This window comes from Rousettus aegyptiacus, unplaced genomic scaffold, assembly GCF_014176215.1.
Source record: "Rousettus aegyptiacus isolate mRouAeg1 unplaced genomic scaffold, mRouAeg1.p scaffold_m13_p_5, whole genome shotgun sequence".
NCBI lineage: Eukaryota > Metazoa > Chordata > Mammalia > Chiroptera > Pteropodidae > Rousettus > Rousettus aegyptiacus.
Window position 1 is genome coordinate 107,854,177 of NW_023416308.1, and position 27,375 is coordinate 107,881,551.

The following is a 27,375-nucleotide window of genomic DNA, read 5'->3' on the forward strand; positions in this document are numbered from 1 at the left end:
TCTGGCGGCAGCCACTCTGCTTTGATTCATAAACTGTCTTTGTCATACCTGAGCCAGGTGTCTCCAAGGCCTCGGATAAGCCTTGCATGGCTTCTCCTCCTCTTCCTCTGCTGCCCTCAACCCCAGAGCAGAGGAGGCCTGGAGGGTCTGCAGGATAGAGCCCGCCTCAGAGAGGCAGTGTTCAGACACCCAGCACCATCCCGGCAACAACCCCGTCCCCAGGCACTGTGGCCCTTGCAGTGCACCCCGGGCTCGTCTGTTATCAGTCCAAGTGTCTCCAGAGAAGCAGCCATAAGAGCTTGTGTCCCTGGGCAACTGAGCAGCCTGCTGAATGCTCCTTTTTGCACTTGTTTTTCTTTTTCAGCTACAGCGCCATGGCTCCGTGAGCAAAGCCTGGGTGCCCAGCAGCCACCGTGGCAGCAGAGTGCAGCCTACAGAAAAGCTGATCACCGACACAGATCGAGCGAACGTGTGTGTGTGTGCGCGTGTGCAGAGAAAGGAGTGGTGTGCCTATTTGAGTGTGCATGCACCTGTTTACACTCTTGTGATTCTGGATGCTGCCTGGGCTGGAGAAGTACCTAAAGCAGCTTCACATCAGCCTTCAGACACCAGGCTAGAGGTCATGGTGTGACTTTCAGCCATGACCTGTTCCTGGAGGCCAGCTGCCTCGCCTGAGTGGAAGAGTGGTAGGACCCTGGCTGGGATTCTGGCATCTTCCCCTCCCCCTGCCTGCCCTCCCTCCTCACATTAGACTGAGGAGCAGGAGGGCAGCATTTCTGGCTGTTGTCCAGAGCATGAGATTCTAGAGGCAGCCAGAGCCCTGCTGAGTTCCTCCTGACCCCGGAGGCTGAGCAGGCTGGACTAGACAGATGTTGTCCAGACACAGTCACTTGGCCCGGCTTCTTTCTTATTTTAAAATTCCCTTGTCTATGGCCATGCCACCCTGAACATGCCCGATCTCGTCTGATCTTGGAAGCTAAGCAGGGTCAGGCCTGGTTAGTACTTGGAGGGGAGACCACCTAAGAATAACAGGTGCTGTAGGCATTTAAAAAAAATAAATAAAATTCCCTGCCACTGGGTCCTCCAGACCCTTCCTCAGGCATCTGGGACAAAGGACGAGGCTGTGAGCCGATCTGAAAACTTTCTGCCATCGTATGGAGGCACACCAGTACCTGTACACACGGTGCTGCAGGCAGGAGCCTGGGAAGTACATCCCCCTTCCCAGGGCTGAAAACCCAAAGTTAGGAAGAACATCACGGTTCTCATTGTTCCTTCCCCGTAAGCTGAGAGTCAGCCTCAGAGCTGACTGGAGACCCAGTGCCTCCACTAGGAGGAGGCCAGGTTCCTGGCTCCTCTGGCCACACTCCAGGGCACCATAACACTGCTGTTAAGGTCAGCTGAAACCCAGCCAGGGAAGCCATTCTCCTCTGTTCTGTAGGCTTCCAGAGCCTGCCTGGGGCTGGTGAGTGTCCCAGCTGCCATGTCAGCTCTGCCAGTAGCTGGACACCAGGGACCCAGGCAGGTGGACTCGGGTGGGGACTGCCAGGGATAGTTGGGAAAGGTCCAAGTAGAGATCCCACCCAGCACATCAACCCTTTCAGAAACAGCAGGCGGGAGGTTTGACCCAGAGAAATCAAGGCCTTACATTCCAGGAGTGGCCTGTACCTCCCACCTCAGCCCTCCCACTGTCAAAGGCCTGTGTTAAGAAAGGCGTAATGAAAAGAAAGACTGTGTGGTCAGCTGCAGCAAGTCTTCCTTCCACCCTGTGGCCTGCACTTGAGCCACAAAGTGTGTGTGTGTGTGTGTGTGTGTATGTGTGCACGCGCGCGTGTGCACGCGTGCGTGTGTGTGCACAAGTGTGCATAGCTGAGAGGCTGATTCCTCTTTGGATATTTGTCCTCACATGTAACGTTAAGCTGGCCTCTGGGCCTTCTCCTCTCTACCTCCCTGTGACCTTTCCTAGCCTCACAGCTATTAACTCCCTTGGCCCTAGCCCTGTCTCTCTCACTGTCCTCTGTCCTCGGACCAGAACCCTGAGGTCAGGTTCCAGTCTCTTTCAGCTGTCCAGCGCATTGACAGGCTTCTTCCTGAGATGTCCTCAGGTGTTCTCAGCCAGAGAGCTACCTTAGAGTCCAACTGATGTATGTATGTCACCCTCAGTAGAAATGTCCCATAATCATGTGGGAGAAGCAGGGCACAGGTGATGGTGTGTATTCAAGGCACTGGGTTGGGGACTTCCCTGTTCCCTTAGCCAAAGCCAGAAGAAAAGAGAATCTGGCGCTATTACCAGAAGGGATGGAGAACAAGCCTGGAAGGTTTCTCAAGACCAGCCTGTGAGAAACTGAGGAGGCCAGAGGGCTCCGAGCCAGAGTCAGTATTTATTTAGCAGCTCCTTCAGATATCAGGATGGGTCCCTTTTCCTGCCTGTTTGGCTATGGCTTCCTTTCCTAAGGTACAAGTTGACCAGACCACCCACCCCTACTTCATTATCCCTGGCATGCTGGCCCATTCCAAGTGGAATGGATCAGTTTACTCCTGGAGCTGAGAGGGGTGGAGTGAGGAGAAGGTGCATCCGGTAGCCTAAAGCTCCACGATGGCTTTGTGCCTCCCCTCTCCTGGCTCAGGTGTCCCTGGAGGCTGCTGCAGAGCATTGCCCCAAATCCTGATCCAAGGGCCAGTATGGGGAAGAGATGGTTGCAGGCCAAATGCACTTTATACAGAGATTTTCTATTGCTGGGAAAGTGTGTTTCTCCCACAGTTTGTTTGTGAATATTCACTTGTTTCATAAATGTCTGATCCTGTCTGAGCAAAGTTGTGTTGTCATCAATCTGTGGGAGGTCTGGGGCCTGGGAATCAGTAGCCTGAGCCTGAATGAAGCCATAGGCTAAAACTTCTTGATTCTGCTGTAACCTCCTTGGAGGTGATGGGGAAGGGAGTGAGGATGGGGAGAGATGGAAGAAGGGGGAGGCTCCTTGGTGAGAAACCAGAGCTCCAGATCTTTGTCAGAGTTGGGAGTCAGTTGGCTGGAATGGTACAGAGCACTCCAGAGCCAGGGTAAGGTTCCTGAGTGCTATTCTGCAGCGACACAGCCTTTACCCCACTTAAACCTCCCAGGCTGGGGAGCTTTGTGGTGCTGGAGCAACACAAGTTCTCTCTGGCTCTGGCTAGGTGGTCAGGATCTTCACACAGCCCAGCCCAGGGCCTGGACGCTGACTTTGTCTCATTCCATTTGGCCAGAAAGTAACCCCTCTCTGTGCACAGTACATGGGCTCTCCTGTGAGGACCACCAGAAGTAAGACCATTGTTAGCCCGTACCCCAACTTCCTGTGGTAAGGGACTCAGGCAAGGCCCAAGCTGCCCTACATAAAGTGAAAAAGAGGAAAAGGGAGGAACTTGACCCTCAGACTTGTCTTAGTCTTGACTGTTTTGAAGCTCCTAATGGCCCCTTTCCCACCAAGACCTGGCCCTGCTCTTTCCTCTCTCCTTTCTCCTAGCTTCTCTCTAATGTGACTTTGGCTTGGCCTCAGGACCTAAGATACCTTCGTTCTTGAGCAAAAAGTTTTAGAGGATGGAGTCGTCACACACACACACACACACACACACACACACACACACACACACAGTTGACCTGAGGCTGCTCCCTAGCTGAGACAAGCACATACTCTAAGGAACAACTCATAGCCACTATGGCAAGACTGCTTTCCTAGGAAGAAAAGCCAGGCACAATAGCATAACAACAAGCAGGTGGTTACTGCTTGGGCCTAGTGAAAGGATCCTGAGCCAAGATAGCAGGAAAGGTAAACTAGCCACTCTCTGAGCCCAGGGCAGGGAGACAGGCAGGCAGCCAAGGCCTTCGGCTCTAGGTATTGGGATGTTCTCTGAGCTGGAGCTGGAGGTTGGGCCTGCAGTTCCTTTCCAGGAGCTACATTGAAGGAAAAGGGAGGAGGGTGGCTTGACCAGTTAGCAGTCCAGCTTCGCAAACTGGACAAGGCGTGAAACAGTTTGCTGTGCCCCTTCTTCAGAGAAAGGTGAAGGACAGAACCTGTGTGGTTCTCTCAGGTGGCCAGAGAAGCCAGTAAGTTTTGACCAGAGGCTCTATGACCCACCAAAGCGGGGGCCCTAAACTTGGCCAGGCACCTGCATGTCCAGTAGTCCATGTGCTGTGAAAGGACTCACAGGCTTGGCCCTTTTAGGGGAGAGAACAGAATGAAACCACAGCCTGAACCTAACAGGGATAGAGGGACCAGAAAAACCACCAAAAGAGTCCCAAGAAGTTGACTGTGGGTCAGAAGGAAAGGCCCTAAGTCTTAGAATATGAGAAGCCACCTATGGTGTATCTGTGGGTGCAAAAGAGAAGTGCTCTTCAGAAAATGCAGCTGAGGTGCTAAGTGAGAAGAAAGAGAAATCTGGGAAAGTCCTGACATGAAAAAGGAGAAGCTGAGCAGCAGAAGCCAAGAGAAAGGGCTCAGTTCACCCTTAGAAGCTGTTTAAGGCTGAAGCAGGGCTTGGGCCAGTCTTTAGAGAGGAGACCCTCTAGGGAGAGTCCTTGGGTGGACCCCCTCAAGGTGAAACAGGATGGGGTGAGACCTGGGCCCCAGCAAGAGATGGGTTGTTTTAGCCTCCGGTGACAGTACTTTTATATTATGTTTCATCCTTACAACAGCCATGAGAGGGACCATTATTGTCCCCATTTAACAGATGAGAGAACCAAGCCTTCGGACTGTTATATCACTTATGCAAGGCCACACCATCTATTCACTTGGGGAGCCAGGCCATGACTTCACACTACCTGACTCCAAACCTGTCTGCTCTAGGAGCCCACTCTCACCACACTCTCACCTTCCTCTGCCTTCCTCCAGGACCCTACTTCCCTCTCTGCCTTCTCCCACCATTAGTTACCTGATATCAGGGCGCTAGGCCAACCCTGAATGCAGAGCTCACAGATACGGCTTTGCGGGAGGAACAAGGGGACAGAGGAATCAGTATAGGATTTGGGGCCAAGCCCAGGGGCCGCAGGGGCCGCGGCTTCAGCACCTCGGAGAGCGCCAGGGGGCGGGGCTCACGGGCCCGGGGGCGGGGCAGGGGCGGGGCTCACGAGACCTCAGCCAGGGCCCGGGGGCGCGCGCGGTGGCGCTCGCGCTAGTACCGAAAGCGGTGCGCGGTCCGGAGCCGCGCCCTGCCCTGCGCAGGTGCGCCCGCCGTATCCGCCCAGCCGAAGCCCCGCGGCGGCAGCGGCGGCGACCTCTCGCCGCGCCCCCGCCTCCTTCCCCTCCGCCGCCTCCGCCGCCTTCACTGCCGCCTCCGCGCCGCGCTCCGCCCGGATGGCCAGGGCTGTGCGGGAGAATGGCGGAGCGAGAGAGCGGCGGCCTAGGCGGGGGGGCCGCGTCCCCGCCTGCCGCCTCCCCGTTTCTGGGGCTGCACATCGCGTCACCGCCCAATTTCAGGTGAGAATCCCCGGCCTCCGCGCCCCGCCCTTCAGCCCGGACTGATCTGCTCAGGCTCCCCCCACCCCCCAGTCTTCAACACACACACACACACACACACACACACACACACACACGACCCCGGGAACGAGAGGGCAGCCGGGTGATGGGGTCTCTTCCTTAGACAGAGTCCCCGGAATCCCCCTCAGCCTCAAGTCCAGACTGATAGCCGCTGCATATCCATGGTGTAGCTCCCTCCGCCATTCCATGTCCTAAGCTAGGAGATTCTGAGAAATTAGAGGAGGGGGCGCGGAGGCTGCTTTTTTCCCCTACTTGGGGATCTGGGGTTTGGGTTGAGATCCCGGAGGAGGCAGGAAGGCTGGGCTTTGCCTGTGCTCAATCCCAGGGCTTCTGAGTAGAGATGGGAGCAGGCTGAGGTGTCCCGCGGGTCCCAGTTTCTTGGGACAACGGGCAACCTTGGTGGAAGAAGGAAGTTGCAGGTCCTCCCCCAGCACTGCCTGGCCAGAGCGGGCCTAACGCCCAGGCCAGGGTCCTCTGTGGATTTGGACAAGCTCTGACCTTGTCAGGTGTGCGCAGGTGCGAAAGGTTCAGTTCTCAACCCAGAAATCCTAGGCTCTGCCATGGGAAGCGGAATCTGGTTTGGACCGCCCAGACGTAGCCAGGGACACTGGAGGGTGAGAGTCCCTCGAGGGTTTAGTACCCAGGACCCTGGTCTGAGCTCCTCTTCACTCCTGTCCCTGCTGCCTATCTGGTGTTAGGCACCTGGGAGGTGGATTTCAGAGAGCTGGGCAGTGGGTATCGGGGGAAGGAAGGGTTGATGTCCCTTCCCCATAATCCTGGCCCCAGTTGGAGAGAAGGATAAGGAGGTATAACTGCTCCAGAGCCTAGGAGAAGGAGGCCTAGACATATCGCCTTGTTTCTCCATCTAATGAGCTGGCGCATTCCCCTCTCCTGGGGCTCCCACCCCAGCCAGGCCCCAGCTGGGCTCTGGCGCCAGCCCCTCTTCTAACCAAAGGGTTGCTGGCTCCCTGGTCCTCAGGTGGGCAGGGAACCCTCTGGATGTCTAATGGCATCATCAGGACTAGAAACCTCCCCTGAGACCCTGAGCTGAGACGGGAAGAACAGAGAGAGGGGACCAGATGGAGGAGGCCAAGCCTGAATGCTTGAAGCCTGGATGGAGCCTTTGTGGGTAGAACATCAGAGTAACGAGGCTGAGTTCTGAGACTGACTCCACTTGGCATGACACACACTGCCTTCAGGCAAACACTGCCTCCTACCAGGAGGACCCACTGCAGTAGAAGAGCATGGAGCTTAGAGGGACCCGAGTTCAAATCCAAGTGCCACCACTTTCTAGGTGCATGACCTGGGCAGCAGGTTTTTGTCCTCTCTGAGTCCCATGTGTTAGGTGAGCTAATTAATATTGATTCTTTGATATATGCCAAGATCATGCTTAACAAGTGTCAGACCTCCATCTGTGCTAGCAGGCATTTATATAGCTCCTTACTGTTCAAAGCATTTTTCCAGTGCTGGCTCACTTAGCCCTCATAACCATCCTGGGTGCGGGAATCAGTCTGCCCATTGTATGGAGAGATTGAGATTCAGAAAGGCAGGGTGGTTTGCCCAAGCACCCCAAGGAAGTCAGAGCCTGAAGCCAGGTCTGTGTGTTTGACCCACTCTACCTCCAGGCCCTGCCTCTGGCCCAAAGACTGCTTTGCATCCTCTGCCCTCTCCGGCAGGGAAGTCGTCATGGACACTTTAGTGAGAGGAGCTGACGAGGTGGATACCGGCCAGCGAGTGTGTCCAGCCCTGGGCCAGGTGGGCAAGGGTGGCAATATGCCAAGGCTGAGGCGTGGGCCAGCCTTCCAGGACACTGTGGCCTGCCTGTGGAGACAAGGCCTGTGGGAATAGTAAGAACAGTGTCTCCAGCCTCACGTGGCCTGCCTCGCCTACTCCAGCAGCCCTCCCTGTCCTTTCCCTCGTCCCGCCTCTTAGAGCCCTTACCAGTTTGGTTTAACTTTGGTTGGTTACTGCTCTCTTGTGGCTCTTTGGGGGGGTCATGGATCCAACAGACCTGGGTTTGAGTCCTGGCTTAGCCTTCTTAGCTATGTGCCCCAAGACTGGTCACTTAACCACCCCATCCCCTGCCCCGAGCCTCTGTTTTTTCTCTATGTGGCTGGCTTTGGCCCCTGCCCTGCGTAGGGCGGTCTTAAGACTTGGATGAGACAGCACACGTTGAGTGTTTCAAGGGCCGTGGAGAGCTTCATTCGTGCAGGGATGTTGGTGTCAGTGCTGTCGTTGCTGTTAAGTGTGTGCGCGTGTGCCCCCAGCGCCACTGTCAGCTTCCGGAGGCATAAGGCGTCAATACCTAAACTTTGGTTTGCCCAATGCCCGGCACAGAGTAGGTGCTTAGTAATGCTTTATTGGTTTATTATGTAGTAAAGTATAAAATTGGACGCCACCTCCCTGCAGTACAGAGCGTAACAGTTGTCAGGGAGTAACGGCCGCGAGCGCTGACTCTGGGAGGCACTCAACTTCGCTCAGGCCCTGTGCTGAGCACTTTCTGTGCGAGAGCATTTAGTTCCCACCAGAACCGTGTAAACCAAGTATTATCATTAGCCCACTTTGCAGATGAAGAAACTGGGGCTTAAAGAGGTTAGATAAGTGGCAGAGCTGGGTTTGAACCCAGGCAGTCTGATTCCAGAGCCACCCTGACGAGAGAGAGCCCCGGATACTCGGGGGAGCTGGTGGAAGGGGTGAGCATGGTGTGGACCTGGAAGGGCGGGGAACCTTTGTTTGTTGGTAGTTGGTTTAAATAAAAATATGTTCTCTTTTCTGATTATAGAAATGCTCCAACCAATTACTAATAATAGTTATTTCTGGCTATGGTACAGGGAAGGGATTTTCACTTATTTTGCATATTTCACTATTACTTCTTATTTTTACAAGTATAAATTATTCTGTAACATGTATAAATCATTCTGTAAAATTATTCTGTAACTTACAGAATAATTTTTAAAATTTAATATTAAAGTGATAAAATGTTCATTACAGGCATATCTCGTCTTATTGCACTTCACAGTGTTTTTTGTGTTTTTTTTACAAATTGAAGGTAAGACCCTTCACCAGCAAGATTACAACTCACTGGAGGCTCCAATAATGTTTAGCATTTTTTAGCACTAAAGTATTTTTAAATTAAGGTATGTACTTTGTTTTTTTAGACATAATGCTATTGCATACATAGTAGACTATAGTGTATAGTGTAAGTATAACTTTTATATGCATTGGGAAACCAAACAATTTGTGACCCACTTTATTGAAATATTTATTTTATTGTGGTGATCTAGAACCAAACCCACAATATCTCCAAGGTAGGCCTGTATAAAGAAAACTCCATAAGAGAAATTAGAAACTGATACAATGGCTATATTGAGCTGAGTAGGAGGCAGGAAGGGAAGGGACAGTTGGATAGTCCATGTGGGAAGGATGGAAGATGCTCATGAAAAGTAAAGTGAACAGCCTGCCCTGGGTTAATGGGTGAAAGAGGCATTAGAAATCAGCTCATCCAAACCAGCCTCCTCCCCTTTTACGTTGGAGGAAGCAGAGAGGCTGAATGGCTTACCTGAGAACACACAGCAAGTTAGTGGCAAAGCTGGGCCAGAGCCCTGGCCTCATGATTCCTTGGATGGTAGTAATTTTACCCTACCACAGTGCCTCAGGGATGAGAGAGAGGTCACTGAGAGGTGCAGGGACCTCCTTACTTATCTCTTCACAAAGGGACACACTTGGCTAGTCCTTCATTCACTCAACAAACATTTGCACTTTGCCAGGCTCACCAGAGAGACACTCCAGAGACAGACATGGGTCCGGTCATCGTGCAGGTGATGATACGGAGGGAAGTCAGAGAGACAAGGCCTTACTCTATAGGCTGGTAGGTCCAGTGACTAAGTTCAGGAGCCTGGGGTCAGTGGATCAGGAAAGGGTCCTCCCAGCTCAGGCCTGGTGGGCAAGTTAGTATCACCTAAAAAGGGAGGGGTGCAGAGGGAGGGGCAGCATAGGCGAAGGGCCCAAGACAAGAGAGAGCAGGTAAAGTGTCTGCCCCCCAGTCTGGCCGAGTGTGGGCAACAGGGCATGCAGAACTCGAAGGCTATGTTGGGACCCTGGCCTGTTCACCGACGAGCAGTGGGAACAGCGAGAGCTTAGGCAGGAAGGGACAGCATCGAATCAATGTCTTGGGAAGATCACTCGGGCTGCTAGGGAGGGAGTAGACGGGGAGGCAAGGAGACTGCTGGCCGTCCTGCAGATGAAGAAGGCTAGGGGAGGACGTGAGGAGAGTTTAGCGGGTGACCCATTGGTGAGGGATCTGGTATAAGGAAGGAGGAAAGGCAGGAGTCCAGGATGATGCTAGGCCCCTTGGGGATATGGTACCCAATGGGAGAGGCTTAGCAGACAAGGAGGTGAATTACTATGAGACCTGTTGAATTTGAGGATAGTGGTCACTGGGAGACCCAGTTGGAAGACTCGAGCAGGCAGTTGGTTTGGAGTCTGGAGCTCATCAGAGAGAGTCAGCTGGAGCCAAAGTTCCCGGGAGTCTCATCTTAGAGAGACGGCCACTGAAGCCTCAGAGAGAACATCACTACCTAGGAAACAGGAGAGTGAAGGGAGCTGGCCCAGGACCAGGCTGAGGAATGCCATCCCTGCGACCATTTGGTCAGCCCCATTTCAGTGGGCAGACAGGGGTGGAAAAGCTGTTGCTGCTGGAGGAGCCACCCCACCTGCAGCCCAGTCCCTGGGCAGCCTCTCCTGGCCAGCTCCTGATGAACCTTCAGTGTGGGGACAGTGTCGATGTGTGTCACCCAGCCCAGACATTGCCAAGGCAGGATTTCCACCCCAGTTCTTTGATGTCAGGGCCTTGAAGTTGGTCTCTGGATTGTTGGGACTGGCTAGTTACGGCTGGAGGCCCCCGTGGATTCCACAAATTGGGTCACCGACAACATCCCCACTAGGGGTTCTTACCCATTCTAGAATTCCACCTCTGTCTCCTGGCCTCACTTTTGTAGTCATTCAGAACATCTCTAGAAGCACTGACTATGGGCCTCACCTCGTTCTGGCACTGGGGATGCACTTGGAGCTTCCAGTGCCACCAACAGTACTTCTTTTAATAGGCATTTATTTAGTGTTTACGGTATACTGGGTCTTGGGCTTCTTGCATGAATTAGAGCAAGGATGGGGAGTAAGTGCCAGGGTGAATATGATGGTCTCTGCCCTCATATTCACAGCTCTGTGAGGGTGCGGGCAGCCCAGAACCAGGACTAGGAGCCTGGTGCCCGACCAGTGTGACCTGGGGTGCAGAAAGTGTGTCATACAGAGCCAAAGAGAAAAGATCTCCCCGGGTCCCACTACATCTCACAACCGTGTCCATGTTACGCGCGCTCTCTCTCTCTCTCTCTCTCTCTCTCTCTCTCTCTCTCTCTCTCTCTCTCTCTCTCTCTCTCTCTTTCCCTACAGCACCTGGTCTTCCTAGGTGGTCTCCCATCCAAGTACTAACCAGGCCCGACCCTGCTTAGTTTCTGAGATCAGATAGGATCGGGCATGTTCAGGGTGGCATGGCTGTAGACTTACTGTTTCTTCCCGTGTGTGATTCATCACATGAAACCGTAAGGTCACACATTCTGTCTTTTTGCTCATTACATTAGTTGCTGTTTTCCACATCAATACACAGACTTAATAATGCTCATCCAAAAGGCTGTGTGATATTCCATCCACTAGATGGCTGCTGTTTAAGCAGCCCCCCTGGTGCAGGGCTACTTGGTTGTTTTCGGTTGTTTGCTGGTATGAGCAATTCACATCCTTGTGTATAGAGGTTTTCCATATGTGGGATTGTTTTCCAGAAGTTGAATCACCGGATCCCAGAGTTCTTGCTGCTTATGGGCACCAAGGAGTTTAAACAGATCAGACACATTACAACCCCAAGTAGAGATTTGGGATGTGTTTCTCGGGTTGGATTCAGTTTTCCATTGGAGATGACCCCAGTGTGGACATGGTTGGGAAGGGAATTCCAGACCAGAGGAACAAACCCAGCCTGGCCTGTGTCCACCCAGAGCTGGGGTGGGGTGGAGAGGAGGTTTGGAGGATACAGCTGGGCCTGGTTCTCCTCACCCCACTATTTCAGCCAGACCCTCCTTCAGACTATGCCAGAGGTGTGGACACAGGAAGTTGAGTTGAAAGGGGAATGACTTAGAGATTTTTAAGGGGGAAATCTAGAAAGACCTGGGAACTCCAGTGGTTGATTCATTCAAAGACATTTATTAAGTTAGGCACCACACATGTTGATCAAGAAAGACATGATCCAACACTCACGGACCAACTGCCTCCAAGGGGAGCCTACCAGTGTTTGCAGAACCCAAAGGTAAAATTATAATGATCTGGAACCACCAGCAAGAGGGACTAAGAAGGCCGGGAGCAGGATCGTTTGGCCCGGTCAGGGAGGTCAGAGAAGACTTTATTGAGGGAGCCATGGGGAAGGAGCCTAGCGAGTTGGGCGGTGGGGTGGCGGGGGCTGGGTGGAGGGGTGATGATATAGGCTACAGGGAAGAGGCGGCTCTGATGAACCTTCAGGCCACAGGTGAGAATTTTGGCCCCTTTCCCTAAGGGCCAGGAGGCGCTATTAACAGATTCTGAGCTGGGGATGGGTGACAAGACCAGATCTGCTTTTCAGATATTTTTGGTTGCCCAGTGGAGAGTGGCCTATAGGGGAGCCAGAGAGAAGTGGGGAGCCTGCTTAGAGGTTTAGCAACTGATCTACAGGTGTCCTGAGAACCCTCTGGGAGCCAAGTGTTTGCTCAGCACTCAGAAGGCAGAGAGAGGCTGGACCCTTAAACCGCAGATACTCTCTGTCCTGAGAGGGGCCCATGGGACACCATGGCCAGGACCCAAGGTCACTCAGCTGGCATCTTAACCTCACTCCAGGAAAGCCAGGAACAGGAGGATAAGAATGGCCCCTGGACAGCCAAATGACTGGCTCAGATGTGGCTTTGCTCAGCTAAAGCCTCGGCACTTTACCGCTTATTTCGTACTTTGCGTACACTTCTAACTCAGCCTGCTACTGCACTGAGACAGCAGTTCGAAAGGATAACAGAGAGATACGGCAGCACGTGACAATAGAAAAGGCCACGAAATAAACATCAGAACACAAAAGGCATGTTTGTTCATGGAGGAGAGCTCGGGGAGTGGGGGGGGGGGGGTGGCGGAGAACAGCATGTGCAGAATGCAGCGAGGAGCCTGCCGGGCCGGAAGGACTGGGGCCCTGGAGTAGGAGGAGATACGGTCATGCAGGAAGAGGGGCCTCAAGTGTAAGGATAGACGCCAAAGGTCAGGGTGGTCTCAAGATACCAAACTCACGACACAGAGCCACCAACTATTATGGATGAGACCTCCGGGACATCTCACCTGAACAGGCGAGCAGGTCTGATTGATAGCGGTCGCTGCCGAGGTCTCCAGATCTAGAGGCCAGGGATGGAGACCTGCATGGGAAGGTTGTGGGATGCAGCTTCGGTCGGCCCCCTGGTGCTCAGGGCTCGGGTTTCCATGGGGAAGGTGGGTGGTGGGATCAGGAGGGAACCTCTCCTCCCTTCCTCCTCCAAGGTTGCCTTCCTCTAGCCTAGAGCGACCAAGGGTATGTTTGGCTTTTCCTCCAGGAAGGGTGTCTGGGGCTTTGCCTAGGAGACTTAACATGTCCAGTGCCTGGAGAGGGTGGGAGGGCAGGGCCTGGGTGGGCAGGGTTAGCGAGGTGAGTTATAAAGGAGACTCCTCCATCCTGGGTCCTGACCTGCTCACAGCACTCTAATCCACGAACACTCCTCTCTGTGACTCACGCCCGTACCCTTGAGATGGGTGGGCACGTGTGGGTGGCCTCATTCTATAGGTAGGGAAACGATAGACCTACGGCTTCTTATGTCTGAGCTTTAGTGCCCCCATCTGGAAAATGGACAAAATAAACCCTCTCCAGAGGTTGTAGTGAGGACTGAGGGAGATGCAGGGCATCAGGAAGGTTGGTGGCCAGGCACAGCTGCTGCTCAGGACATGGAGCGGCCACTTCTCAGAAGTGAAGGAGTCAAGATTTAATCTCTGACGCAGCGACTAGTCTACTGTCCTGCCTCACTCATGAAAACAGGGAGCAACCTTAACCCGGCCCACGGCAGCTGGGGATCAAGCACAGGCCTTTGAACCCTGGCAGGGCGCTCTTTCCACCACTGCCCAGGTGACTCAGCTCTCTCATCTGTAAAGGATGATACAGCTGTCCCCACCTGCCTGCAGACCTGCAGTCCCCAGCAGCAGGAATCTTGGGTAATGCCGAGGATGTGGAGATGAGCTGGGAAGCTCCCAGCCCAGGTCCAAGCCGGGGCCTGCAGGCTGGCCCTCACAGGAGCAGGTGAAGGCTAAGGACATCAGTTGACATACATCTAGATGTGTCCATCACCTTCTGGACACAGGGTAGAAGCTGTGAGCTCCGTCCACCTTTGGAGTGGGCTTGGGGTGTCCGACGGAGCCCTGGTTCTGTCTACTCCACCACACTGCTTTGCATCCACACAGATGGCGACACCAATCACGAGGGAGAGGATGACAGGGGTCAGTGAGTGTGGCCAGGAGGACTATAAGGCACTGGCACGGAGGGCCATGGGGGCTTCCTGGAGGAGTGGGCTTAACTGAGCCTTCTTCCAGCAAGTGCAGGTTGAGAGCCTGGGGAGGCAGGTGCAGGAGGCACAGGTGATCACATGAAGAGCCTGGCCAAGGAGTCGGCCACCCGCAGGGAACCCTGAATGGGGGACAGAAGGGTGGTGTTCCGGGCAGCTTTGCCTGATAGTAGTAGGTGGGGCTGAGGCAGGAGCTGGGCTAGGGCCAGGCAGTGAGGAAGAGGAGACGCGGATGTGCACAGGGGTCAGCGGCAGAGCAGGAGGTATCTGAGGGGACCTCTGGGTCAGACACCCAGTGGTCCCACGGCTCCCTAATGCTGACTGAGTCCCAGAGGTGCCTTCTCTGCGACTGTCCAGGCAGGCAGGCAGTACGTATTAACCATTTACTTAGTGGCGGCCACTCAGCTGTCATCCTGGGGCCAGAGTTGTCACCCTGTGCCGACCAGACTAAGCAGGACTGCTCTGGCTTCTGGGCTGGGCTGTCCTCCTCAGCCTACCCCCACTTCCATACCACACCTTCCCCCGGCCCTGGGAACCTACCATCCTCCAGGTTAGAAGAGGCCTTAAAGAGCACTCTGTCCATCCTGCCCCCTCGTCCGCCATTCCCTCCATGGGCCTTGCAGCTTCCGCTCATGTTGCTCCACAAAGACAGGAAGCTCATTGCCTCCCAGGCCGCCCTTCCAGCCCTGCTAAGGGGAGCCACGCGTAGTCTGTACTTACCCTGGATATGGAGCCTCCTGTGCCCTTAGACACTTCTTGAGTGCTGCAGGATGGCGCCCTGGGCGTGGTCAGGGTTCTGTCCTGCATCAAGAGGGCAGTAGAGGCAGCCCAGACCTGCCCAAGTCAGCCCTGTCTGGACACCACCTGGGCCCACAGAAGCCTCCCTGCTGAGCAATGGGGGCTGAACATGTAGCAGTATGGATGAGCCATTCATTCATGGAGAATTTTGGAAGCCCCCCTCCCAACACCCCAATCTGGCCATTAGGCACCTTGAGTGTGGTGCTGGCCCTTTAAAGCAGATCAAGGGTTGGCTTTTGGGGGGAAAACAGCCCAGGTTTCTGCCATCTGCTTATAAGCCTGGGCCAGGGAGGGGGGCCACCCCAGCCCCTGACAGGGGCATTGGAAGGGCAGGTGGAGCCAGTGGCATTGATTGCAGTAACCTGATCCCGTGGGGGAGGCGGCAGCGACAGCGGCAGCAGCGCAAGCAACCGGGCCGGGGGAGGAAGCTGCCTGCAGCTGAGGGCTAGGCTGGGGAGAGCTGGGGCTGGGGCCCGGGTCGGCAGCCGCTGCTTCCTCTCCCGGCCCATCTATTTTTAATGAGCTCCTCAGGCTTCTGCAGCCTGCAGGATGCAAAAAGGCAGGCCCCAGCTGTAGAGGCCCGAGGCCCCAGCCTTACCCTGAGCCCTGGCCCCCTTACCCTCCTGGGCATGAGAGGGCGGCCCTGGGTTCCCGCAGCCCCCTGGCCGGGCCGGGCTCTCCATGCAGCTGGTGCTGAAGATGGATTCGAGCCCAGACAATGACAGCTGGTTGGAGGATCAGTGGGAGCGCTGGTAGGGGTGTGGGGGGCCGGCGGGAAGGGGGGAAGTTTGGGGGTCAGCTTCATTGAGCTCCGTTTGGTCTGACTGAAGCAAGAGGCAGAGAGTGTGAACCTCCTGGCTTCCTTGGGGGCTGGGCCACCACCTCTCCTGGGTGACCTTGGACTGTGGGTCTCTCTTGCTCTAAGCCTCAATCTCTTGGTCTTATTTGGGAAAAGGCTCAGAATTCTCCCCAACTTCTCTAACAGAATTCTCCCAATGTCCCATGCACACCAAACCAGGTGGAGTCCGGGACTGGGGGGTGAGCAGGTGCAGGGGGGGCAGGCAGGCAGGGCCGTGGGGTGGGGCATGGGGTTGGCCTGTTGGGTGGGGAGGTTCTAGGACAGTCTGTTAGTGTTCTGGTGTTGAAGTGCTCTGGTCTGCCTCCTGAGCTCACGGCACCTCCAGCCCCCCAACCCAGGGTCTTCCTTGACCGGAAGTGCAGCCTCCTGTTTAGGGTCTGAATGCTGGGTAAGGCGGTTTTGTGGTTGAAGAGATGAGACCCAGAAAACAGAACGGGGCATAGTCTCTCCTGGAACAGGCTGAAGCTACCCACGCTGACACCCTTCATTGCTTCACAGCTCAAACAGTGTGGGTCTTGCAGGCTGGGGGCATGGGGCACTCCTCTGGGACTGGAGAAGGGCCTCTGCCAGTGCCTCGGGTTTTGTTGCATTGATTGCACAGAGAGCCCCCTGACTCCAGGCATCCCACAGAGTCTCTCCTCAACTCTCTGTATTCTCCATGGGTGAACTGGCCTTGGCACCTGACTTGACCCTGGGAGGCATTTCTCTGGCAGACTGGAGGCTCTGACCAGCTGGGCCTTCCAGGCACTGCCTCATGTTTGGTGACAGGATGAACAACTGCAGCCGGGAGGAGCAGGAGTAACCTGGAGCCTCTCCTTCCACTGCCACTCCAGGAGGGCTGCCTTTTGGCATGGTCCCCAAACTCTTTTCCCTGCCTGTTATTTATTCCTTGCACTGGCACAGGTGCACCCCAAGTCCCATCTTCTGGAGGCTGTGGCCTGCCTTTGAGGGGCTGCCCCTTGGGAGATGTACTAGGGAGACCATCAGTGGGCTGAGCGGTCCTCCAGTGTTGTAACTTTTGCTTTCTGTCCCCACCAGGCTCACCCATGACATCAGCCTGGAGGAGTTTGAGGATGAAGACCTCTCAGAGATCACCGATGAGTGTGGCATCAGTCTGCAGTGCAAAGACAGCCTGTCCTTACGGGTAAGGGTGGGCTCCCAGTAGCCCCTGAGTGGGATGGCAGGATGTGTAGGGACAGGACTGAGGGCATCCCCAAACCTATGAAAGGGCTTTCAGGGTATGAACCACACCCTCATTAAATGAAATAACATGCAGGAAACAGCCAGTACAATGCTTGGCACATCTTGGGTACTCAATTAGAATTTTTTTTTTCTTTTTTGCCAGGAGGCAGCTTCTTCAACTGCCCACAAGGGAAGGAAGGGCAAGTGAAGGAGTTCTTGAGCTCTAGGAAGGTTGCAGTTAGAGCCTGAGTTAAGGGAAGGCTCAGGACAACCCTAAATCCTTTCGGTCGTGGCCTTGGCAGAAGGCCTGAGCCAGAGCAGGGTGGAGTCTGATGAAATCTGCAGTGCTTTGGGGCAGGAAAAAAAGCCAAGGCCCTCCCTCGGCTGCCATTGCACCAAACCAGACCGCATGGCCTGACAGACCCTCTTTGGCCCTCAGTCTTAAAGGCCTCTTTGGAGATTTTAACCCAGCATTGCTGCTGCTTTTGACCTTGTAGCTTTGTCATAGGACAGATGGCTCTCTCCTGTCCCTAAAGTTCTGAATCCTGCCAGGGGGTCCTTAGCATCTGGGGAGCCTGGATCAGAAAAGACATCAGAAAAAATATCCCCTACGTCTTTTAAGAACAAGAAGAACAGGGTGCTAATCAGGAAATGGAAGGCAAAGCTCAGGGCTAAGTTGCAGAGCCCAGAGCCTCTCTCAGCCCCCAGGAGGGTGGCCAAAGTGGACGGGGTGTTAGGAGAGTGGTTAGCGGAAGAGAGTTGCAGTGGGAGTTGGGGTGAGGTTTTTGACTCTGTATTGACATCCTGTTGCTCCCAGAGATTCTGTAAACTCTGCCACACAAGAGAAAACCAAGGTGGGAGGATAACCCTACAATACCTTGTACCCCAACCCTCCACCCTCTGGCCAGGCCAGGAAGGCATGAAAGCAGAGGCCACTTATTCTGGACTTGAGGAATGGCCCTAGGGCTCAGACATAGCTTCTCTAAGGTCATACACCTGTTCCTTTTCCTGTGCTGCCCTCCCCCGCAACAAGCAGAGCCTTAGAGAGGGTAGTCCTGCAACCAGCCAGGGCCCTGAGGCAGTACTAGCTAGCAATGTACTTGTGGGGCCTTAGACAATCTCTGGGAGGCTTACACACATTCTTGCCAGTGAGTCCTCACCGCTAGGAAGCTGGGAAGCAGTTATCTGGTGAGAGAACAGGAGGGTGGGGATCTATCTGTCCAAGGTGCCAGGGAGTTAGTGGCAGAAGTGGATCTAGATCGGGGTTCTGTACTATCAAGGTTAGGCCGGCCTGATGGGAAATCTCAGGTTGGAGGGCCCTAGCCTGTAGATCGGGGGGGGGGGGGGGGGGGGGGGGGGGGGCGGATTCCACTGCCTGCCCAGGTAACCAGCACTTGCCCCTCGACCTCAGCATCCGTCTTCCCGCTGCGCTCAGGTGCTCCTGTCCGCACTGCGGCCCTCCCGCAATCCCTCGCCTGGTTGAGACTGTTCTCCCAGTTTTTCTCTCAGTTCCCTTCAAATAACACCACCACTTCAGTCCCTTGTGGGGCCCGAACTCCTTGGCGACCCTGCGTCCCCATGGCAACAGCGGTGACCTCACTCTGGGCTCGGCTTACAACCCCGGTGAGGTCACCGGCCGTTGCCAAGGGAACGGGAGGGTGCGAAGAGTCCGGAAGGAGGGGATAGTGGAGAGGGAAGAGGTGTGGACTGTCCAAAGCGCCATTCGGAGTGAGGAGTAGGCGGCCTCGCGCATCCTCGTGGGGGTGCGGGAGGGCGCGGCTCCCTCTCGCCAGGCCTCTGCCCCTCTTTCTCATCTCCCCCTTCGCGGCCACGTAATGGACTCGCCCGGGAAGGGGGCGGGGCGCGGCGGCATCGGCCCCGCCCCGGTTCCGCCCCCTGACGCCCCTCCGTCCGCGCGGCGCAGCCCCCGCGCGCAGGGCTGCTGTCTGGGGGTGGCGGCGGCGCGGGGAGCCGGCTGCAGGCCGAGATGCTGCAAATGGACCTGATCGACGCGGCGGGGGACACTCCCGGCGCCGAGGACGACGAGGAGGACGACGAGGAGGAGCGCGCGGCGCTGCGGCCGGGAGCAGGACCGCCCGAGGCGGAGCCTCGCCAGGAGCCGGCACCCCGCAGCCAGGGACAGGACCAAGGCGGCGGGGACACATACCGGCCTAAGAGGCCCACCACGCTCAACCTCTTCCCGCAGGTGCCGCGGTCTCAGGTGAGGCAGGAGCAGTGTGGGGCGGGGCTAAGGGGGCGGCACCCTGGGTCCGGGTCCCGGGAGGTGTAAGGGACTCCCAGGCCCGGCCCGCGGGGTAGGGGCGCGAGGAAGGGGCTGCGGGAGAAGGACATGCGGGTCTGGCTCGGGAGAAGTCTCTGGCCTGGTGGGACCTTCTAAGGCTTCCCAAGGGGGAGGTTTCCAGGGAAGTATTCTCGGAGGCAGGCAGGATCTGTCGTAAGGGACGGGGGCTCTTGAGGTGGGGCAGGAATGAAGGGGCCGAGAGGGACAGTGGAAGGATCTGGGTAAGGAGAAAAGTGGGGGACTGAGAGAACAGGCCTTTGACGGGTTGCAAGGGTCTGGAGCTTGGACCTCAGGCTATGGCAGGCTTTCCTCTTCAGGGTATGGGGTTCCTTGTGAAGGTGGGGTCGAAGCAGGATGTGGAGAAAAGAGCATCTGAAGTGGTCCACGTGGTGGGAGGTCGTGGGAGATTTTGAAGAGTTGGGGAGCTCAGGGGCATCAGCCAGTTTGAAATGTGGGCAGCTGAGAATTCCCAGGAGGCAGAAAAGAGCAATGGGAGGAGTAGCCGCTTGACTAAGTTGGGGGCCTAGGGCCCCTGGGATGGGTGGCTGGATGCCAGTAGGGTCAGGGAGAGCGGCTGTGGCCCTTTGTCTTCCAGGCCCAGTCAAGAAGGGTACAGAGGAGGAGCTCAGGGAAGTAGGGATATTGATGGAGGGCGCTGCAGGGAAAGGATTGGTCCCCTTCCCAGGATCCTCTGGGGTGGATTTTTGGCTGCCAAACTCATGAATGTGAAGACCTGTGAGGGTGTTCCCAGGGGACGGGACCTAAGCTGTGTGTAGGGAGACTTTATGTGGGCATTGTAGAGAGGTTTTGGGGGGGGGGGGATGAGGATGTGGCATGGGCTTTCCAGGAGATCCAGGACTAAGGGTTGCTTACATCTGTCATTCCTCAGTCATGTGCTCCTGGGGGGTGAGGGAACCATGTTATGGATTTGTCATTTGGATGATTCATCCCAGTCCCCAGGCCAGCTGCTGGGAAGACCCTTCCCCGTGCTTTTTTTCAGGCTCTGTTAGAATGTCCCTGCCCCTTCCCTAGGCCGTAGCTTCCTCAGTTCCAGGGGACTTGGGATGGAAGTGAGCATTTTCATGTAAACCCTCGATGTCTGAGACGGGGGTCTGGCTGTCCCCAGATGGCTCCTGCTTTTCCCTCCATCTCCTCCTTCCCTCACCATTATACAAAGTGGCCATCACCACCTTTGTGGAGGCTGATAAGAATATCTCCCTGAGGGTTGGCCAGCTTCCCTAAGCCAGGAGGGAGGGCCAGCTAAAGCCAATAGGCATGGCCTGGAGGGCTGGGACTTGCCACTCTTCCTGCCTGCTCGAGAGGGGGTTGGGGGTGAGACCCTAGACAAGTGGTGGGGGTGGGGGCGCAGCAAATAGCCTAGGGATGGCCTGACGGGGGCAGGGCCAGGGCCTCCCTGTGCCGGGCACTGTTGACCGCTTCTGTCACAGGGCCTTTTGTTCTCTGCACAGGACACGCTGAATAATAATTCTCTGGGCAAGAAGCACAGTTGGCAGGATCGGGTGTCTCGATCATCCTCACCCCTGAAGACAGGTAAGTCAGGACCCTTTCCCTTACCTGGACTCCCACCTGCCCTAACCCGGTCTGCACTGCAGAGAGCAAACCCATCAGTCTCCAGCTGGCAGGTAGAGATAAACTGTCTGTCTGTGCACCCTTGACTAGACCCATCTGGGGTGAGGTATGACACAAACGAGAAGGCTGGCTCCAGGGCCGGCCGTGGCCTATTGCTCAGTGGCCGTGCTGAGTGGAGGGAGCAGGTAGCTTGGGGGTCAAGGGTGAGGTCACCTGCCTTCAGCACTGACCTGCTTGCTCTCCAGGGGAGCAAACACCTCCACATGAACACATCTGCCTGAGTGATGAGCTGCCCCCCCAGAGCAGCCCCGCCCCCACCAAGGACCGAGGCACCTCCACCGATAGTCCTTGCCGCCGCAGTGCTGCCACCCAGATGGCACCTCCCAGTGGCCCTCCTGCTGCCCCACCTGGTGGCCGGGGCCATTCGCATCGAGACCGCATCCACTACCAGGCAGATGTGCGTCTAGAGGCCACTGAGGAGATCTACTTGACTCCAGTGCAGAGGCCTCCAGACCCTGCAGAGCCCACCTCCGCCTTCTTGCCGCCAGCTGAGAGCCGGATGTCAGTCAGCTCTGATCCAGACCCTGCTGCCTACTCCTCAACTGTAGGGCGACCACACCCCTCCATCAGTGAGGAGGATGAGGGCTTCGACTGCTTGTCGTCCCCAGAGCAGGTTGAGCCGCCAGGTGGAGGGTGGCGGGGGAGCCTGGGGGAGCCACCGCCACCTCCACGGGCCTCACTGAGCTCGGACACCAGCGCGCTGTCCTACGACTCTGTCAAGTACACGCTGGTGGTGGACGAGCATGCGCAGCTGGAGCTCGTGAGCCTGCGGCCATGCTTCGGAGACTACAGCGACGAGAGTGACTCAGCCACTGTCTACGACAACTGCGCCTCGGCCTCCTCACCCTACGAGTCGGCCATCGGGGAGGAATATGAGGAGGCCCCCCGGCCACGGCCCTCTGCCTGCCTCTCTGAGGATTCCACACCCGATGAACCTGACGTCCACTTCTCCAAGAAGTTCCTGAACGTCTTCATGAGTGGCCGCTCTCGATCCTCCAGTGAGTGTGCAGTGGGGAGCTGAGGGAGGCCCTGGTAGGGGGAGTCAAAATGAGGATATTCCCAGGAGGTGGCCTCAGGCCCTTCTGGTTCAAGGAGTAAGGCCCGGGAGCTCTCTACCTGCCCCTCAAACCTCGACCAGAGCTGGGACCGTCTTCCTCCAGCCTGTCCCCCTCACCTACAGGTGCAGAATCCTTTGGGCTCTTCTCCTGTGTCATCAATGGGGAGGAGCAGGAGCAGACCCACCGGGCCATATTCAGGTAGGAGCACCTGAGCTGGGCCGGCCAGGCAGCAGCTGGGGCCACCCCCTCCCTGTCTCTGCCATTACCCCATGGCCCACCACTGGCATTCATTCTTCTACTCAGCCCCAGGGACAGTGCTCACCCTCTGGGAACTCAAGAGTATGGTGATGGAGTGGGTGGTTTCGGTGCAGTGTGGTCTTTGCTGTGTTACTGGAGCTCAGGACTGGGCACGTGATCTGAGCAGGGTGTGGAGCCCAGGAGGGTGCCCAGCAGAGATGACGCCTGACACCGCACAAAACTGCAGCCCTCACCCTCCTCCATGCGGAAGTGCTTGCTTCCCATGACTTCTTGCAGTTTTACCGGTGGCTCTGGTCACTTCCTCCCTTGGCCTGTGAGTTTATCCATGGCAGAGGCATGTCTGATTGGCCTTGGTCTCCCCCTGAGCTAGCCTGACAGGCTCACTGGAAGCTTTGCAAATGTTTATTGAACTAATGCCACCAGTGCAGCTCCCAGACCCGAGTAGATGGATGGCCTGGCTGGAGATGCCCTGATGGTAAAGTCCTCACATGCCCTCTTTGGGGCCAGGTTTGTGCCTCGACATGAAGACGAACTTGAACTAGAAGTGGATGATCCTCTGCTAGTGGAGCTGCAGGCTGAGGACTACTGGTACGAGGCCTACAACATGCGCACGGGGGCCCGGGGCATCTTTCCTGCCTACTACGCCATCGAGGTCACTAAGGAGCCTGAACATTTGGCAGGTAGTGTTCCTTTTCCCAGCCTCTACATCTGCCCTTCCCCCATTTGCTGCCAGGTGAACCTGTGCTCCAGATCTCAACCACCCAGGGAGTGGGCTAAGCAGAGGTGACTTTGGGTCCATTTCACAAAGTGAGGCCCAGCTAAGTTGGGACATCCATGGATTTTAACACCCTGTACTGGCCCTGCCAACTCCTCACTTCATTCTTGCTTCATTCCAGCCCTGACCAAAAACAGCGACTGGGTGGACCAGTTCTGGGTAAAGTTCCTGGGCTCAGTCCAGGTTCCCTACCACAAGGGCAATGACGTCCTCTGTGCCGCTATGCAAAAGGTACCTGCTCCCTGCTTCCCTGGGGCGGGTGTCCACCCTCAGCTCAGTTAACATTTTCCCCTGGGGAGCGGGACACCCAGCACCTGATGTCCCTGTTCCTCGCTCACAGATCGCCACCACCCGCCGGCTCACCGTGCACTTTAACCCGCCCTCCAGCTGTGTCCTAGAAATCAGCGTGAGAGGCGTGAAGATAGGTGTCAAGGCTGATGATTCCCAGGAGGCCAAGGTGACCACCCCTGGCCCTGCCTTTTGCTCCCCCACCAGATTTCCCACCTGTGCACCTTGCAGACTGATAACCACTCTTTTCCTCTCCCTCCTGTAGGGGAATAAATGTAGCCACTTTTTCCAGTTAAAAAACATCTCTTTCTGCGGATACCATCCAAAGAACAACAAGTAAGTGGGATGGCACCGGAGGTCAAGGTGTGGGCTGGGGGCCTGGGGCCATCATGGCAGGGCGGAGGGTGACAGTGAGCCTGGAGGGATCTGAGCCCCATCCTACCCAGACTGCTGTCCCCCTGCAGGTACTTTGGGTTTATCACCAAGCACCCCGCCGACCACCGGTTTGCCTGCCACGTCTTTGTGTCTGAAGAATCCACCAAAGTCCTGGCAGAATCTGTGGGGTATGTATGTGTGTTTCCTGCCAAGCGCTAGGCCTGCCAGCTAGCCCCCATCCCAGGCCCTCGAGCACATCCCTCGTGCTCAGCGTCATCCCTCAGTCCTTCCCCATTTCTGCACACCGCCTCCAGATCACAGTGCAGTGGCCTGGAGAGAGGCCTCGGTGGTCCTGAGGAGCAGCTTCCCAACTTTTTAGCTGCTGGATCCTTTCTTCAATCGCAGTCTCATTCAGGAAGCAGAGTTTGTAGAGAACAAAGCTGAGCAGCTCCAGCTGAGGGAGCAGGAATCCCACCCAGGGACCCCGAAGCTCTAGCTGGAAAACTTGGGTTGAGCTCCTGTTCCTCCCTAGTCAGCGTGTGTGTCTGTCTGTCTCCTAGGAGAGCATTTCAGCAGTTCTACAAGCAGTTTGTGGAGTACACCTGCCCCACAGAAGATATCTACCTGGAGTAGCAGTGCTGCCTCGCCCTCTGCATCCCCCAGGCTCTCAGGCCAGTGCCAGGACACCTGGCTGCTGACAGGAAGTGGCACTGCTTGAGGAGGGGCACCCGCCACCGCCAGAGGATGGAGAAGTGAGGGCCATTGGCTGAGGGTGGGGGAGGGTGGGGGTTATGGGGAGAGGTAAATGCAGTTTATTGTAATATAAGGGGTTAGATTCATCTATGGAGGACAGAGCGGGCTGCCCGGGGATTGGGAGAGGGTAGGGCTGGTGGGTATTGGGCCTCTGGCCAGAAAGGATGCCCATCCCAAGAGCAGAGGGTTCTATCCCATCCTGGGCCTCTGGCTCACTCGCCATTGGCACCTGCATTGATGAAGCCCATGCCACTTGCAAGTGCCCACCCTTTCCCCAACTCCCAACCCCAACCAAAGGCCCCAAGGTCAAGCTGAGCCCAGCCGCCTCCCGAGGACTTTCTAGTAAGGAAAGGGCAGCAGGTGGAGGTGCAGTCCCTGTTCCCAGCTCTGTCACCTGTGTGGCCTCTGGATGGCTCCCCCGCCAACCTCATGGGCATGCTGGCCCGTTAGGTGTGGGGCCTCACGGGGAAGGAGAGAGTTACAGCAGGGCCCCGCCCCAGCAGGAAAAGCAGCCTTCTAGACTGGCCTGGGTTAGCAGGGCCTCTTGGCTGCTTTGGCTGTAGCCCCAGCTCGGTCCTGTCACCCTGGCCACAACTATTAAAGTGCCATTTCCTGTCTGGATTGAAGTGGATGTGTCTACTTTGACCCCTCCCATGCCCAGCTCATCTCCATCCCAGGAAAGCCCAAGGCTTGGCTGCACAGAATAGCTTTATAGGGGGATCCCGTCACAGGTGTGCATCGTAATAATACTCATCCATGTCTGGCCCATCGCGTTTGTGCTGCTGGGCCCGGGAGAGGAGGGGTCGAGGCCCTCGTGGCCATGGGTGCTTGGGTCGGACCCCATAGTCTAAAAAGAGAGAAAAGAGTATGCGTGGGAGGGAGAGTCTGGTTTTGAATCCACCGAAGTCACCCCTGAACAGATACTGTTTGGAATTGAGAAGACCCCGAGGCTGGAGGACCCAGGTGCCTTCCCTAGGGTATGTCTCTCCGCTCAGGGAGGGGTGAGGGTAGTGCAGGGAAGGGGGAGGAGGAGAGATGAGAGATACTACCATCCACGAGGCCAGACAGTGGCTGTGAGAGTTCCAGGGGAGCTGAAAATTCCTCGGGAACAGATCGCTGAGGCCTGTGGGAAGCGTTGGGGTGCTCAGCCCTAGCTCCAAAGACCACTATCACTTCTCCATGAAGTAGGAAATGGCCCAGGGTGGGAGGGCTGCATGAGCCCCCATACGCACCAGGGTAATGGTGCCAGCCTCTCCTGGCAGGAGAGGGAGGGTGGCCACATGGCAGAGTCCCACCTTCCAGGCCCTGGGCCTCTGCTCCCAGGAGTTACCTCAGTGGCTGGGGGCGGAGGAGTGCAGCGGCCAAGACGAGGTAGAGGAGGAAGAGGCTCAGCCCAGCCCTGGGGTACAGAGCCCCCAGCATGGTGAGAACCATCTCCTACTCAGGTCCTGGCTCCTGGCTTCCACCTGCCCCTCCCCCAGCAAAAAGATGGAACCTACTGCCAGCTCCCAGGGCCGCCTCACAAAGGGCACTGGTTCCAGGGCTCAGAGTCAGCACCAGCTCTGGACCAGGCCAGAAACCTCCACGCTGAGGTTTGTTTTTCATTTGTTTGATTTTACTGACACTGTAGGCCAGCAGGTGCTAAGCCACATCTTGTTCTAGTGTCACTGCCCAAGGTTTAAGGGCACAGACCTATGGAGTTAGATTTCAGTTCAAGTCTCAAATTTACCTCTTGCTACATGGACATGACACTTAACTTCCGTGGGCCTGTTTCCTCACTTGTGAGGTGAGGTACATAATATGCCCAAGGTCTGGCACACAGTACACCCTCAGCAGAGGTCGTGGCCACTGAACCCTCACCACCCAGAGCCGCCCCCATTCCCACTCAGCCCCCTCCATACCTCCCGCTGCTACCACTACCTGGTGTCTCTGCCATCTCAGTAGTCTCAGGAAGGTCCTGTCGCCTGAAGAGCCCAGAGTGGTCACTTAGTCCTGGCCAGCTCAGATGGCTCTTGGAGGGACTTCCCACTTAGCTCCCCACAGCTTAGAACAGCCTGGCCCAGGGCCTCCAGAGGCCCTGCCACCTCCTGAGCTGGACAGAGGGATTCAAGTTAGGTGGTAAATCCTGGGACCTGCTTCTCTAGAGTGTCAGCTTCCAGAGGGCAGGGACTACAGGACCCCAGTACCGGACATTGGTGGATGCTCAGTACGTATTTGTTGAATGAATAAATACAAGTGACAGTGGTGGGGGGGATTCTCGGAGGCACCTGGGGAAAGCAGCAGGGAAAAGCTGGCCGCTACGAGAGTCTGGGAGGTGGCACACAACAGAACCAGTGCAGACCCAGCCCCCTCAGAACCTAAGGGGCCACCCCTCCGGCTAGAAACTCCAGCAGGAGTGTAGTCTGTTCACAGGGCAAAGTGGGCAGGGGCAGGGGCAGGGGTTAAGAAAGGGAAAGACCAAACAGAACCTGCATCCGGCTTTCTCCCAGAGCTTCTCCATCTCCCATTTACCTTCCATTCCCTCCTCCACCCCCCAATCCAGCATCACCCCCAGTGCTGGCTGCTGCCTGACATTCTTTTCCTAAAGGAGAAAAGCTTTTTGCATTGAAATAGCTGCCATTCTGCACTGAGCTGGGCCCACCATTCACCAGGCTCCCTCCCAGACAGGCAACAGGGCCCTGCGGGGGGAAGGGGCAGACAAAGGCTCTGGCCCGAAGCCACAGGGGCAGCTGTTATGCACTGCCCGGGTTCAGCCTTGTTGTCACCATCAGGGACTGGTAAGAGACAGGCAGTTTACTCTCACAGCTTCCCCAACAAGCAGCTCCACGTGCTCGAGGTTAAGTCCCAGCTTTCTGTGGCTCAGGGGCCTGGGTCCCAGTCGTACCGGAGACATCTCCACCCAGTGATGTGCAGCTGTAGTGGCTTCATCACCAGAGGGTACAG

The 27,375-nt window shown here is 56.2% G+C and overlaps 2 protein-coding genes, 1 non-coding gene and 1 pseudogene across 4 annotated transcripts; 2 read left to right on the forward strand and 2 right to left on the reverse strand.

Moving 5' to 3' along the window:
• Nucleotides 1–925: 925 nt before the first annotated feature.
• Nucleotides 926–1,044, forward strand: LOC118603329 (annotated as a pseudogene).
• A 4,103-nt stretch (nt 1,045–5,147) lies between these two features.
• MAPK8IP1 (mitogen-activated protein kinase 8 interacting protein 1) lies at nt 5,148–25,051 on the forward strand. 2 transcript variants are annotated; one of them, XM_016146792.2, is made up of 12 exons: nt 5,148–5,444; nt 16,830–16,935; nt 18,898–19,194; nt 20,745–20,826; nt 21,111–21,923; nt 22,106–22,181; nt 22,749–22,921; nt 23,138–23,247; nt 23,357–23,473; nt 23,570–23,640; nt 23,769–23,867; nt 24,240–25,051. In XM_016146792.2, exons 1-12 carry the CDS (start codon nt 5,344–5,346, stop codon nt 24,310–24,312), a joined length of 2,118 nt encoding a protein of 705 aa, XP_016002278.1. In that variant the 5' UTR covers nt 5,148–5,343; the 3' UTR covers nt 24,313–25,051. The 2 variants fall into 2 exon arrangements, with proteins under 2 accessions (XP_016002278.1, XP_016002279.1); XM_016146793.2 differs by lacking the exon at nt 5,148–5,444 and adding an exon at nt 15,430–15,684.
• On the reverse strand, nt 10,941–11,059 carry LOC118603500. Its single transcript, XR_004951219.1, has one exon. It is a non-coding gene; the product is annotated as a 5S ribosomal RNA (ribosomal RNA).
• An 81-nt stretch (nt 25,052–25,132) lies between the features above and the next one.
• On the reverse strand, nt 25,133–27,371 carry CUNH11orf94 (chromosome unknown C11orf94 homolog). Its single transcript, XM_016146797.2, has 3 exons — nt 25,763–27,371; nt 25,482–25,555; nt 25,133–25,279 (listed from the first exon to the last, which is right to left on the reverse strand). The coding sequence occupies exons 1-3, from the start codon at nt 25,864–25,866 to the stop codon at nt 25,158–25,160; spliced, it is 300 nt and encodes a 99-aa protein (XP_016002283.1). The 5' UTR covers nt 25,867–27,371; the 3' UTR covers nt 25,133–25,157.
• Between the last annotated feature and the right edge of the window lie 4 nt (nt 27,372–27,375).

Excerpts from the sequence above, each read along its gene's own strand:
- CUNH11orf94 (XM_016146797.2), bottom strand. The coding sequence starts at position 25,866 with ATGGTTCTCACCATGCTGGGGGCTCTGTACCCCAGGGCTGGGCTGAGC. Across the intron at positions 25,556-25,762 it reads CTCCGCCCCCAGCCACTGAG|GCCTCAGCGATCTGTTCCCG; the intron begins GTAACTCCTGGG and ends CGCTTCCCACAG. Across the intron at positions 25,280-25,481 it reads ACTGTCTGGCCTCGTGGATG|ACTATGGGGTCCGACCCAAG; the intron begins GTAGTATCTCTC and ends CTCTCTTTTTAG.
- MAPK8IP1 (XM_016146792.2), top strand. The coding sequence starts at position 5,344 with ATGGCGGAGCGAGAGAGCGGCGGCCTAGGCGGGGGGGCCGCGTCCCCG. Across the intron at positions 20,827-21,110 it reads ATCCTCACCCCTGAAGACAG|GGGAGCAAACACCTCCACAT; the intron begins GTAAGTCAGGAC and ends CTTGCTCTCCAG. Across the intron at positions 23,474-23,569 it reads ATGATTCCCAGGAGGCCAAG|GGGAATAAATGTAGCCACTT; the intron begins GTGACCACCCCT and ends TCCCTCCTGTAG.